The 14,451-nt window shown below is 45.5% G+C and overlaps 1 protein-coding gene across 1 annotated transcript in view; it reads right to left on the bottom strand.

Annotated features, from left to right (window-relative positions):
• The window catches only part of tafa1b (TAFA chemokine like family member 1b), a 90,116-nt gene extending 75,877 nt beyond the window's left edge, over nucleotides 1–14,239 (bottom strand). Inside the window, exon 1 of the mRNA XM_076156793.1 lies at nucleotides 14,116–14,239. Coding sequence (XP_076012908.1) covers nucleotides 14,116–14,239 — 124 coding nt within the window. The remainder of the gene's footprint in view (nucleotides 1–14,115) is intronic.
• Between the last annotated feature and the right edge of the window lie 212 nt (nucleotides 14,240–14,451).

Raw genomic sequence — 14,451 nt, 5'->3', positions numbered from 1 at the left:
TATATGAACCTAACCGAAATGTGTGTTTACTAGATCCTCCAAGACCAAACGATGGGCTTGTATTTACCACCAAAAGAGACAGGGAGAGAGAGAGAGAGCCAGAGAGAGAGAGGGAGGTGTAGACAGAGAGATCCCCTCCTCTCCAGCGTCTGTGTTGGATAACATCTGTTAGGCACGGCTGCAGAGGCTTTCATCTCCTCGGGGCTCGGGGAAAATCTCCGCTCATTGATTCAGTGCTGAAGTGGTGCTCAGGTTAATTCCAGGCATCTTCTTGCAATTCCGGCCTTGAGGTGGTAGCCGGGGCACTTATCGCTGAGGCTGTTGACAATTTGATACTGAGAGGATGGCCCCCCGCTTGATTTAGGAACACTTAAGAGCTGAAGAATCCAGTGTCACAATAAGAATGTCTCTCCGCTTAGATCATTACAATCCAGTTAAAGATGGATGAAGAGAAAGACGCACGGATGTGAATTCTTGCAGAAAGGAGGCGGGAATATTTAACCGGTTTAAACGCGCCGCTACAGTATTCCTGCCGTCAGAGGAAAGTGCAATTACTAACGGCGAGCAGTTTACTGTATGTTTATGCCGGCCTGTGCTTGTTTGTTTGTTGTTAGTGGGATTACTCAAAAAAGTGACATGGTACCACTAACATGGCCGGGGGAAGGACTTTGGTGCAGATCCCAATCCAGGAGCAGCTACAGGAATGCTTAGAAAGTGTCATTAATAATGGGAAACGGGGCATTTTTCTGTATTTTTGATGATTTCTTCTTTCCGCTCTTCGTCACTTCAGGGCAGGTAAAAAATTCCCCACAGAGGAAATGCTAAATCATGTAAGTAAATATTTGAAAGGTTTAATTTGACCTCATGCATAAACCAAAGTGGCATTTAAGAGCCCAAACACCAATAAACCAATCATTCCACAGAGGAATAAGAACACGAATCTCCTCTCTTCATACATTAACAGATTGCAGACGGCACCTTTAACAGAACACTGACACTGCTGACAGAAACATCAAAGCCTTTCCTCACCTGTCAACCTGACAATGTCACTGGTGCTCAGTTCTGCAACCACTCTGCTGTATGATGTTTCATTTATTCTGACTGATAAACAAAAGACAATTAATTAGCACTAAACGCTTTTCCTTGTTATGTAAATGAAACGTTTTGTTACATACACAGTACAATTAACCCAATGAAAATGTTTCCTTCTTTTTAAAATGTATTCACATCTCCGAGGGAGCAGGATGATTGTTAAATTTGCCCTGTAAAAGCAAATTTAACATGTATAAAAAAACAAAGCTGTAATTACACAGCTTGTAATCATGGACTGCAGAAAGAAAGCAGTGTCAGGTTGTGCGGAGCAGTTAGCTAAAGCCGAGTCTTTAAAGAGCTCAGCCACCATGCCTCAAATGACTTTAAGGGTGACAATATGGCATCACTATCACAACTGATGGGAAATGATTCATTTCCTATTGCCACACACACGCACACAAACCCTGGATTCCACCACATCATGTCACAGGAATAGTAGAAGAAGACATCCCCGCACTTCCTGCCTCTAATGAAGCTCACTTCCCACTCTGCCCTCCTGAAATATTCCTTCACCGCTTTTCTCATCCTCTCCTCCTCTACCCTGCGGTGCACATCGTCCCACCGCGTTACACCGGTGGAACAAATAGTGGCGGCTCTTTTGAATACGGATCCCCTCCAGCCTTCCCTCTCCTGCAGCTGTGGGTGACATCTCTCATTTGCAGAGGAGTTAAAGGAAATGAAATGTCACATGCCATCTGCCAGCCTTGGCCTCTTGAGCAGAATCATTCAAAAAAAAGTGTAATAACCTGACTCTCATCTCACAAGTCGATCCTGCCACACCAGCCTGGCATGACAAGGACGTAGATCCCCAACAAAAGGACCAGGAACTTCACTACTAATGCCTCGTTTCCCCATTAAGTCTGATGGCTTGTCATGTGTAGAGAGTTATTACAGTCCCCCTCCCCCCCCCGGCGTGTGAGTGACTCCATCCTAAAATCAGACTGCAGGTAAAGGTGCAGGAATGTGACACAAGCGCCATATGATAGGAAATGACTAATGGGAGGGTGGAGACGGAGCCTGACACAAATTCAGTGAAAAAAGAGACAAATGAAACAGGGGCGGAGACAGTCATGACACGTCTCTTCGTTTTATCCAGGTTTGCATTTGGCTTCACTGAGAAGTGTGTCGCCACTCCTTGGCCGCCGTTTTGGTGCAGAATAAATGCAAAATAAAGCCCTTACACTCGTATTGTTCTACTGTCTGCCAAGCTTGCGTTCAGCACAATACACAGGAAGAGGTGGAACGTACTGAATACTGAAAGCGAATCATCTGTACGTGAGGCAGAGGTACTCGTCCCTCTTCAGTGTAATATCACACTGCTGCTCTTCTTTTTCATCTGCCGAGAGGGGAAACCGAAGCTCTTGATGCTAACGAGAAGAGAGAGAGAGAGAGAGAGAGAGAGAGAGAGAGAGAGAGAGAGAGAGAGAGAGAGAGAGCGAGCAGTGGCTCAAGAGAAACATTTTCATTTCAGGCTCACAGCCATTCACACGGACGCTAAAAGAGATCCTAAATCATAAGAAAAGTGAAACAAAAGAACCATTCATTATATTTCCAGAAAAAGGAGTTACCTCATTAACAGTAAGTAATGAGTATCTATTTGAAAAATCGAAGTCGGCTGAGCCACTAATTAAGGAGGAGTCCCGTGGTTCTCCACCGCGTTGTCTCCCACAGTTTATTTAGCTAACCAGGTGTGGCTGCAGGGGGGAGAGATGATAGCAGCAAAAAAACAGCTTTGGTACTCCGCAGATCAAATGAGCTGTCGGCAAAGACACATGATGTTGACGTTGGTTTTAAGGGGAGGCCGGGCAAGGAGATCGGTCATTACCCGCAAGTTTAGAAGTCATTCTTTAAAGCTGGGCAAAGACAGCCAATTGGGTTTCAGCTGTCAGGAGTTAGATTGGCCCAAAAGACAAAAATGGGTGCAGGTCAAAGGGGAATAATCTGTGTGTGTGGAAACTGTGTGTGTTTTGATACTCAGCTGTGTTGGAAAGTGTCCACACCATGGCAGACATACCGGGTGTAGAACGCATAGAAATGGTGTCTTTGTCCCTTTCCCACCCAATAATCAAACCTTTCATCCATGCATACATTTCAGCACGCTAAGCAAAGCAGCCCAGATGTTCCATTCCCTAGCTGCACCCCGGAGCTCTTCCCTGAGGGATTGTGAGACGTTCCCAGAGACAGATGAGATACACGACAACACTGTTACTCCCCACTGGGAAAATTCTGGGTGTGCCTCCTCAGTGCCCGCCCTGTTGATACAGCACCCAGGCAGCATCTTGATGAGTCGCCTAAACCACACAGCTGACTTCCTTTGCCGACGTGAAGGAGCAGCAGGTTCCTCTCTGAGCTCCCAAACCTTTCTAAATATAAATGTAAACGTATACTAAGCTTCCTGCTCTCACACACCTCCACAGTTCCCCAGTCTTCCTCTTCCTCCAAAGCTCAGTAACACCATAATACTGCGGTATATGAGATTTTTTTGTTTACCTTTCCATGATAGAACTGACACGGATTCAAGACTGCTTGGTCTTGAGGTAATTCAACTCCACACAGGCAGAAAAACTAATCATTTGATGAAAGAGGGAAAAGCTATGCAGTATATAAGCACATTTCATAGCCATCTTTACAGTGTGTGTGTGTGTGTGTGTGTGTGTGTGTGTAGGTTTATGAGGATGAGAGGGTTGAAATCCATATGGGGGAGGGGTTGATATGATCAAAGACGCTACGCGGGAAGTGTATTCAGATCCAATAAGCTCTCATTTTGTACACATGTTTGCCCTCCTCGTGCATTTGTTTTGGTGCCTTCAGGGGGAAGAGGCTGAGCGAGTTCCTAATGCGCAATCCTCCTCATTTAAAGTCGACTCACAAAACTTACAGAGAAGAGGTCAAAAGGTCTGTTTTTCAGCTGGTGCAGCTCGGTAAGCTCACGCCGTCTAAAGTCTCCAGTATGTGGGATGAAATAAGAGAATCTTACACAGCCGCCTGACGAGCTCAGCGTTTCAATATCTGTGCCTCATATACACAAACTAAACAAAGCAACACTCCAAACCACATTCAGGTAGATAGAATTATTTTCTGTCATAGTGCAAGTAAGCTGTAGAGATATTTATTTTATTTAATGCTTTAAATATTGACTTATAACATCACTGAATGCTGTCTGGCTTTAAAATATGAAGCAGTGAAAAACAACAGCAGCCATTGTTGTCAACTCTTTTTAGTGAAGTGATGCTTAAACCTGCTAGGTGACATCTACAGGTCTTCACTAGGACCTGAGCAGGGTGCTAGCTATCTTCAGCGTGATCGGGTCAGGTGAGGTCTTGTGATGCTGCGTCGGTTCTCAGTCAGTGTGTCACAGCAGGTCAACGTGAAGCTCTTTGATGTGAGATGAGAGGGTTCAGGAAGGTTCTCCACCAGCCTGTCTCAGATCAGGGCCATGGCCTCGATGAACAATTTAGTATTTGTCCACGAATGTGATATAAATTCAATCTAAACAATTTACATATGTGTATAATAATATAAGTTTGCTACGTCTGTGTGCTTATTATTTTTATATTTTCTTTATTTACCCTTCTTTCAAACTTCATTATTATTATTTTTCCGTTGTTGTATGTTTTATTATTAATTTGTACTAATATTCTTATTTTACAATTTTATCTTCCCACTGTGTTTTTCATTGTTATTAATAACAATAATAAAATTTTGAAGTTATGCATTTCATATCTTGAAATGCAATAGTCTTGTGGTTTCCATGGTTACCAAATTTTAACCTTAACCTCTTATTTTGTCAAGACTGGAAAGCACTATGAGTTGCCTTTTGTGTGAAAATTGCATTCTAAGTAATAAATAAGTTTTTTGATTCATTCGATCATAAGTTTTTAATGATCGAATGAATCATCCAGAATACAAAAGCAAGAGAGAAAACAACTCACACTCCTGCAAATACGACAACAAATCAGCACACACTGCATCTCTGCACAGATATGGAATCAGATATTGATCCAGAAAACAATTCTATTTCCCAAAATGTCAAGTGCGTCTCTTTAATTGTGGCAAGCAGAGCCGGGTGAGAGGGATCTGATAGAGTATGGTGCAGAGAGCGAGTACAACCAGGATGATTTGAATGAGACGTACATGTAAGATGAGCTGAGGTCGTCCTGGGAATGAGGCAGTGAGGCAGAATGAGCGAGAGAGATGGAGGGATAGAGAGAGAGCGAGAGAGAGAGAGAGAGAGAGAGAGAGAGAGAGAGAGAGATGGTGGGTGGGGGGGGGGGGCTCCTCTGGGTCATTAGGCTACAGACAGACACATCCAGGTGCCACCTCATCCTTCATCCTCTCACTCTCCTGACCAACAGACCCAGAGCGAGGAGGCACCGGGGCATTGAGCCGCGCTCAGTGAGGCTGACGTGTGCTGGAGATACGGAGGCAAATGAAGACACATTGCAGCGGCATCAGATACTAATTGATCGCCTACTTTTCCACCCGGTATGTCACCTTTCTCGCCACCAACACAACAAGTGACTGGCATGTGTAATATGAGATGCACAATGGCGTGAGGCAGCACCGCCACTGCCGCGGTGGCTGATGCAAATCCAAATAAGATGTCCTATCTGTTCACCCGGCTCCGTCCATCTTGCGCATCTCACTCTGTATCGGTTTGATGAACGGCAAATTATGACATCTCACAACAACTTGCAGTATTATAGCGCCGGGGCTGTCGGATAAAGCTGTGATAAGACAATATGGTGCAGCCTCGACACAGCAGCTGCACAGATTCACCCAGACACATCAGAGGAGACAAATAGACCTCAGTTCGTGCTGACGGAGCAGGCCAGATGGGACTTTTAGACGGCATTTCAATCACTGGGTTGATACGTGGGGACATGTCAGAGCAGGAAGATTTCTGTTTCCATTATTCTAAATCCTATAATCCATTTTTGTCCCCCTGTCAGGACTGAGAAGACTGAGAGACGGAGAGGGAGAGAGAGAGAGAGAGAGAGAGAGAGAGAGAGTGCAGTTTTTAACAATAAATAATTCAGAGGCTAAATGTCAATGAACACACAAGCCAAATCTCCAATCAGCGCTTGTCTCAAAAATGAAGTCAGACAGTTACTCGCTTGGTATTCTTCCGTGCGGACAAGAGACCTGTACATTTGTTGTTTTGTTTTGTTTGGTCGGCTGCTGGCTCCAGAAATCCATTGTGAAAATGATCTATTTGTATTATTTCTAAAGTTCCATTCCGAGGCTGTAATGCGAAAACTTGGAGAAGTAAATTAGTCGCACACTTAAGACAATCTCGTTTGATTGTCGGCGGGTAAATGAGTTGCAGAGGCAAAGTGAGTCCTCCGCAAACAAAACACTCAATGAGCAACATTTGTCCCCTGCAGTGCTTCTAAATGATGCCACAAAGTAGCTCTGCTGCATCACAATTACCTGCCTGTGCCTCTCTGCTCCATTAACATAAGCAAGCCATTTTTACTCCAGCGAGAGAGACGCTAAAGGGCTTGAGGAGCCCGAGAGGTGATGGAGAAGCCGCATTAGATATTGTATGAATAAAGACAGTAATGTTCTGCTATACGCTCATGTTTTTTCGCACAAACAAAATGGGATTTGCTGCGAGGGGCTAGAATAAATAAAACGTATATGGAGGAACTATTTAAAAGCCTCCGACAAAGTGAGTTAACTGCAATGTTACGATGTGCGATGAATGTCTGGAGAACCGGCGGGAACTTGTACCCCGTCTGCAGCGAGTTGCTCTCAGTTGCTCAGGGATGCTCCCTCTCTCTCTCTTTCTCTCTCTCTCTCTCTCTCTCTCTCTCTCTCTCTCTCTCTCTCTCTCTCTCTCTCTTTCTCTCTCTGCTGACAGACCGCATATTGTGATCTAGTTTCACTGTTTTTGTATTGACGACTTTAGATTTCACCATTTTTAAGCAGGCCAGCATCTTGAAGGTTCTGGTTTGTGTTATGCATTCTATTTCTACGTTTTTCTCTCTGCTCCTTCTGAGAGATAATTGGAGTGGATGAGCCACCTGTGATAAATATCACCTGTACTACAACACCTGACACAATTATCCAACCTCAGCGAGGTACAGCGTCTAATCTACTGTTATCTGATCACACTTGAGCAGAGGGAAGATGCGGGGGAGAAGCCGGCGAAGACGACAACAACAACAACTGCTGAGTAAATAGTGTTGACACCGCTGTGTTGCCACAGGTGAGTCTGGAATCCATTCGCCAAGATGGATTGAAGATGATTTTTGCAGGTGCAAAGTGTGTCAGGGATGTGGTAAACATGAGCGGATGGAGGGTTTATGTGGCGCAGAAAAGGCTGAAACAAACAGTGACCGGGGTAACAGAGGGGAGAAGCGAAGCCTACACAGGCCAGAGACTGCCTCTAGCTGAATTATGAGCGGAGGCAAAAGTAAAGAAGTGGTACACAGGCCATATAAAGTGCCAATTCAACCTCCACACCCACCCCTGCCCCTCCCCCTCCCCCATCGCCAGCCATAAAAAGCAGTGTAATAGGATTCCTAGCTTTTCCAGTGACTGCTTTCCACTATCACACAGACATTTAAGTGCACTAATCCATGACAAATTGTCTCATCTGATCCATGACAAATCGTCTGAGGGACTCAGTGGAGGCGGCGGGGGCGGCGAGGGGAGAACAGAAGGGATAGAGGGTCCAGGGACGCACAGAGAGCGCACCGCCATCACGCTGTTATTGACGACTTTCCTTTCTTCTTCATACAAAAGGTTTCTCTCATTATCACAAGGTGAGAAAGGTGAGAAATGTGTCTGATTAGCACTCGTACCCAAGACCCACTTTTCACAGCAATTACAATCTCAGGTGGCGGCAAATAAAAGCGTTCTCCAGCTTCCGAAGCTGTTGAGGGTTTATGTGACATGTAAAGGTGGATATCAAACGAACAACGCAGGCAGCCGACTGAGCCCGTTCAGCACACATCCAACAATTCCTTTTCATCCCCTTTATAAAAATCTGATTATAGTCGTCATCCATTCAAGTGAGAGGAATTTAATTGAATTTTGTTTCATCGTCATTTCTCCAACTAATTAGTCCTTGCAGTTTAATGGCTGAATGTAAATTACTTTACGATTTAATGGCAAAAGGAAACAACCTAGAGAAGCTGTGGGGGGAAATGATTCAGGGCAGAGAGGATGGATCTCTTTCACACGCCTCACAGCCACTGCAAGCAGCTATTACATTCATGCCAGTCATGAAGGCTCGGCTGTGAATCAAACGCTCGTTTTCTTTCGCATTTCAGAGGTCGACTCCATCGTCTCTCATAGACGGAGTCAAAGAGATTCTATGGAAATCAGTTCTGAGCTGAAGACGGTGGGTGCGTTCGCTTTTTTTTTGGAGAGGGGAGCCGGCCGATGAAAGCTAATTTCTTAACTCAAACACTGCCAGAAGAATCATCAATCTTCCAAGGCTGCCATCCGCGCGGCAGCAGGGGGGAAAAAAATCAATTCATACCGCTTGTGTGTGTATGTGTGTGTGTGTGTGGTTTCCAAGAATTCCTCCCCATCCTCATTTGGCGAAAAGAAATCCAAAACCCAGGTCAAGGTTCATTCCTGCACCATGCATCTTGTCAGAATCTTCCTCTGCTCAGAAAATGGGGATTGTCAGATGTGGAGAGGAAGCGGCGAGCAGAGCAGAGCTTGAATAGATGCTCACACCTCGGCAGCCTTCTGACAGATTGTGTTTCTCTAACAATCAAACACACGCAGCATCAACAAAGACGCCTTCGCTTAAGTAAGCAGATGATCCACGTCACACCCTTAAGGTCGATCATGACCAATCTGAGCAGCTGCGCATTTCTTCTTCCACCTCTGGAGTTTTTCTAAGGGGAGGATTATTGTGCACGGAACACTTAGCTCGTTAAAACGCCTTCCAATCATGCGTGATTAGACACTACAAGCTACCTCAAATCAATGGATTAAAGCGTAAGAGAGGCAGCACGGCGTGAGTTATCAGCCTCCTCCTGCTAATGACCATACTCGCTTTGTGCCAACACGTGCAAAGATCTTCCACCTCTCCGCTTTGAAACGATTCGGCTGTGGGCGGGGCTTAAAGCTTGGCCTGTAAGTGGTGTACACGTGTTTGGATTCACCGGTGGATGTGAACGTGACCCTATGGAGTGGCACTTTGAGTGGTTGGTACTTGAACAAGCATATGAAAGCTCTTACATGGACGTTTTAAGCGAGGATAAATCATTTATACTCGACAAATACAAACACTGTCATCACTAAAGTCCACTGGCAATTAATAGCAGGAAAAAGCAAAAATGTGTTGTCATTATGTGAGACGACTCGCCTAGACTATGAATGAGTGAGAACCGAGCATGCAGGCTGATTAGCAACACAATATAAAAACAGTTTTATAAAAATCTACTGAAATAAATCGACGCGGGCAAAGTTTCACTCTTTCATAAATTTATATTAAAAACACTGTACTGTACATAAAATGTTCTTCATATGCAGAGGTCCATCAGATGTTACTCACTTACTACATTTACACTGACTGACTTAGCAAACACATCCAAAGCACACACACGAGGTTAGCCACACTCCAAGCGCCTGAGAGACAGTGACTAACTACACTGAGGCTACTTTCAGGGGAAATGGTTCATATTTGTGCAGTCAACTTGTGGAAAATATGCTTCATGCAATGTCAATAACAAGGGGGGTGTGTGTGCGTGTGTGTGTGTGTGTGTGTGTGTGTGTGTGTGTGTGTTTTAAGTAAGGTTGGGCAACCATTATGAGAGTGATTGACATAGAATCCCCCTCGTGTCTTCTTTTTAAGTAAGTTTGACGACTAACACTACATTTGTGACTCTTTCATTAAGAAGTGATGTGGTTTGCACACAAGACAACAACAACTTCCACATTTGCTAATTCTGCACAGCAAAACATTATTCCATTTGAGCCTGCAAAACTACAAAATCTCCTAAATCAACTGAGACATTGTTTTTCTAAACACATTAGACCGCCGGTTTGTTCTTTGATGCAGAAATAGAATGAAATAAGTTGTTAAATAGGGTTTGCTAGTTAAAGAGGTGCAGGTCAGCTGAATCTCTCTGTGGAGACAGAAAAGAAAAAATGAAGAAATGAAAGAAACACTAAGCAACCACTACATCCTGATATACACTACGTAGTGTGTGTGTGTGTGTGTGTGTGTGTGTGTGTGTGTGTGTGTGTGTGTGGACCCTCTGCACGCTTATAAATCACTGGATGTATGTAATTATGTACTCTGTGCTGAAGGGGACATCTCCCTCTTGTGATATTGAGCATTTTCCAGCCGTCACTTTTGCAATTAGATGTCACCATAATCTCTCCGCAACACAGTTGTCTGTTTGCTCTCCTCGCTCGCCCGCCGCTCGCTCAGCCTGCGTGCCTGTGCTGTCTGTCTGCCTGCACGTCTCAAATTGCTGCCGTGCATAGATTGCGCCGTCTTGTCACAACAGCTGAAAAAACAGTCAAACAAAATGTCAGCAACGGCTCGCGCTAACAACACGGTAAACGGGCTGGTGGAGTTGGCTGGAACAGGAAACGTGGCTGCTTTATGAGATCTGAGGCGCTCTTTAACTGTCCTGTCAGAGTCATAATAGAGCAAAGTAGCAAAGAGGCGTTGTTAGAGTCAGACTGGCCCTTTGGGTATTGATATGTTATGAATATAGCTGTGCATACCTCAGCTGGAACCAGGCTGAATACGTGCAATATGCCAACACAGCGTATCCATACTATCATTTCAAACCTTATAAGACGGTTTGTTTCCTATAAGTCGTGCCAGCAGCAGTGTACTGACGAAATAAATTGGTTGTACTTTTACTGGTGTGTGATAGAGTCCCGATATATACGCTGACAAGAGTGGCCTGGTTTTTTGGAGCAGCGGTTCTTGGCAGCGAGGTCGCTTTCTCGCTCTCTCGCTCGTCTCGTTGGCAGGTGAGGAGAATGCAGAGCCGGGGCTTGTGTGTGCGTGTGTGTGTGTGTGTGTGTGTGTGTGTGTGTGAGTGTGTGTGTGTGTGTGTGTGTCATGTCACATTCAGCTCATCTGTCAACGTAGTGGATTATTTCTTGAGAGACCAGAATTGGCTGCCCAGAATCAGGGCGCCATCAATCTTCAGCCACACTAGCAGGACGCAAAGGGGGGGAAGAGAGAGAGAGAGAGAGAGAGACTGCACAAGGCAGAGGCTCATGGGAAGGCAGCGAGCGGGGCAGCCTCTTCCCGAACAGTTGACGAAGCAGTCAGGGAACTCGTTACTCAATCTTCGCCTCAGCGGTGACTATGCCGATTTGTCACCAGAGCGTTTCGACATGAATAAGTAAATAAATAAATAAATAAATACGTGAGCTGTGAAAGTTGTTTCTGTCGCCACATTCTCTGTCCGTGTCGCCGTTGCGGGAAGGCACGTGAGCCGTCGTCTCAAAAGTTGACGGGGGGAGGACGTCTTTGCCTTCACTCGGCGTGACCTTCACTCTCCCTCCCCTCAGCCTCCAGGCTACCCTGGGGTTTTTGCAGAGCTCAGTCTCTCCAACGGCACGTAGGCCAGCATGCAGGACTAAACACTGACATCTGTACACAGTTTTCACAAAATACTGAGACGAGAGAACGATGCAATAGGAAAACAAAGCCGACGCCACATACCAAGAATTATCTTGTCATCAAGCTCTTTCACAGATAACAATTGATAATCTCAACAAATAGACGCAACAGACACCGTATTCTTGCTCTTTGTCCTGGTTTCATCAGCTACGTGAACATTTCTAGTCCGTTCTTTGAGTTCATTAACCGTGTCGACTGCGTCCGTATGGCGGTTTCATTATTCCATCAGCGACAAACAGGCGCGCACAATAGCCCATGGATCTTCCGAGGCGAGACATGTCTTCTTTTGTCACGTCCTACATAGCCTGTGTCTATTTATATCTGAGGGTTCTGGCCTCACTGGAACCAGAGAGCTCCTCCAATTATAAAATCAATTCTAATTCAAATGTTCATCATAGCATTTCAGTTCTGAGCGGGCAGTTCTGGTTAGATCAGTTAACGCCACTCCAAAGGTTTCTTGTTTTTTTTTCCCCGACGTACAGAGAATTGTACAGTCGCCGATCTGCAGGGGGGTAAAACACAGAAAGAAGCTCGTTCCCTCTGATGGGTAAGACCATTATGCCTGGACGCCTGCTTATTAGGGTTGTAAAATGTCATAACATATCCCCAGATAATGAATGTATTAGATTGTCAGTGGCAATTATTGCTGTCATCCATCACAGTTTGTTGACTTTAAAAGTTTTCCTGGCGAGCGCTTGTGTTAAAGCACTCATTACTGGACACGGAGAAGTATTGACAACAACAAATAGCAGGTGTCATAAAAATTCACTTAGGTTGCTGTGTTGATTTTGATTACATCTCACGGGCATCATTCAAACTCTTATGAAAATCAAACACTGTAAAAGAATACAATGTGTAAGCTCATCATCCTCAGCTTCATCCTCTCAGAACCTTTCTGTTCAGTACACACACTTCCCGTATCCCCACAGGAGACATGAAAACGCCACGCCGTAATGGCCTCAGTGAGAAAATGGCCTGCGCGAGTGTGTTTGTCTGTACTTTCCATCGTGTTAGATGCAACAGAGCTTCATCCCCCTCACACAAAGAACTCTCATCCATATCCGTCCTTCAGCTGGATGACATTATTCAACACACACTCACTGAGTCTTTCACTTCCCTGAACATCTTTTGGTATCTCGCTCCCCTTGCCAACCCACCTTCAACCAACCAACCCCCCCCCCCGACAGAGAAACTGTAATCTATAGAAAATTCTCTCTCCTCTTCTTCTCTCATGTTCCAATTAACAGGAGAACAAATCTTCGAGAACTTTCCGTCTATCGCGGCCTGTATTTTCCCCATGCGTCAGCTCCTCACACAGCCAAACTGAACGCAATGTTGAGCCCAAATAAGAACGTCTGGAATTTTTCATATTTTGCTGTGCTTCGGTTGCTGCCTCTCTTTTGTATCGTTTGGCAATGAAACACAAAGAGGGAACCAAGCAGAAGATAGCATCAATGTTTAACAGCCTGCTTGGCTTCCGGAGAGAGAGAGAGAGAGAGAGACGCTCCAGCTTCACAGTCATTGTTAGCAGCTTAAAAGAAGCCTTTGCTTCACTCTCACTCGCACTTGCTATGTACATCACAAGCAGTGGTAGTAAGCTTTCCCTCCATAATCACAGCATTAGGCCCACCTCAGTGAGCACCCCCCCCCCCCCTTTCTTGGCCCCTTCGGGTGCAGAAGGAAGCTTAATTGCCGAATGTTTTCCCACGAAAAAAGAGCGAAACATAATTGTCGTTTCCATTTAAGCCACAGTGATCAAAGCACCCTCCACTCCCGATGGCAGAATAGGGATTTTCGCCTGCAGCCTGTCCTACTCCGAACAGTCTGCGCCACAGATTCAGCGTGCAGTAGTCAAAGTTTGCCCTGCAACACTCACAAATCCTCTCCTCCTCATATTAAGTTGCAGTGTTAAAGGTGCTCCTTGTCTTACTGTGGCTTCCGTGTTTCACATTCACACAGCAGCCCGCAGCTCAGCCGAGGCGTCAATGTCTTGCAGCCGCATTCACTCCATAATTAGCACCGAGTGACGATGCAAAGATAGACTCTGAGTATGACTAAATCTAAGAAAGTAACGCGCAATTAGTGGTACAATTAGCATTTCCTCTGTGCTTATGCCACATGACTGCAAGCATGGTGAATCATCTTGTTATAGTACAGCACCGTGGCAAATCAGTCTGACATACTGCAGCACTCTCTCATACTCTCTCTCTCTCTCTCTCTCTCTCTCTCTCTCTCTCTCTCTCTCTCTCTCTCCCTCTCGCTCACTCTCGCTGTTGCTTTTAGAAAACCAAAGCCTAGCCAAGGACTGCTGCCTCATCGTGAGGGCAGCAGCGTCTTACACAACCTCAACCCCCTCTACGAGATAAAAAAAAACAAGCTGAAAAGATGTGGACACCTACCCAGCGTGAGGATGTCGGTGCGGCCGGGTCGGGCCACGTGGTGCTGCTGGATGGTCTGGTAGAGCGTGGCCTGGCACAGCAGCAGGAAGCCCAGGCTAATCCACACGGCCAACAACCAGGACATGGTACGGCCGGAGTCTGAAAGACGGAGGAAGAAGGAGTGACACAAGCACGGACACGGAGTTAGAAGAACGTTCAACGCAAACTTATCAAGCTAAAATATCTATACATTTACGACTGACACTGGTGTGATCGACTCGTGTCGTGTTTCTGCAGGGAAGTCGTGTAGAGGGCATCGCCATCACTAACATACAGTAAGTGCGGTCATCAGAGGGA

The sequence above is a fragment of the Genypterus blacodes genome, unplaced genomic scaffold (genome assembly GCF_046128005.1).
Source record: "Genypterus blacodes isolate CSIRO-AG114 ecotype Tasmania unplaced genomic scaffold, CSIRO-AGI_Gbla_v1 ptg000070l_1, whole genome shotgun sequence".
In the NCBI taxonomy this organism is placed as follows: domain Eukaryota; kingdom Metazoa; phylum Chordata; class Actinopteri; order Ophidiiformes; family Ophidiidae; genus Genypterus; species Genypterus blacodes.
Note: the sequence above shows the minus strand (reverse complement) of the source record. Positions and strands in the feature narration are given on the sequence as shown.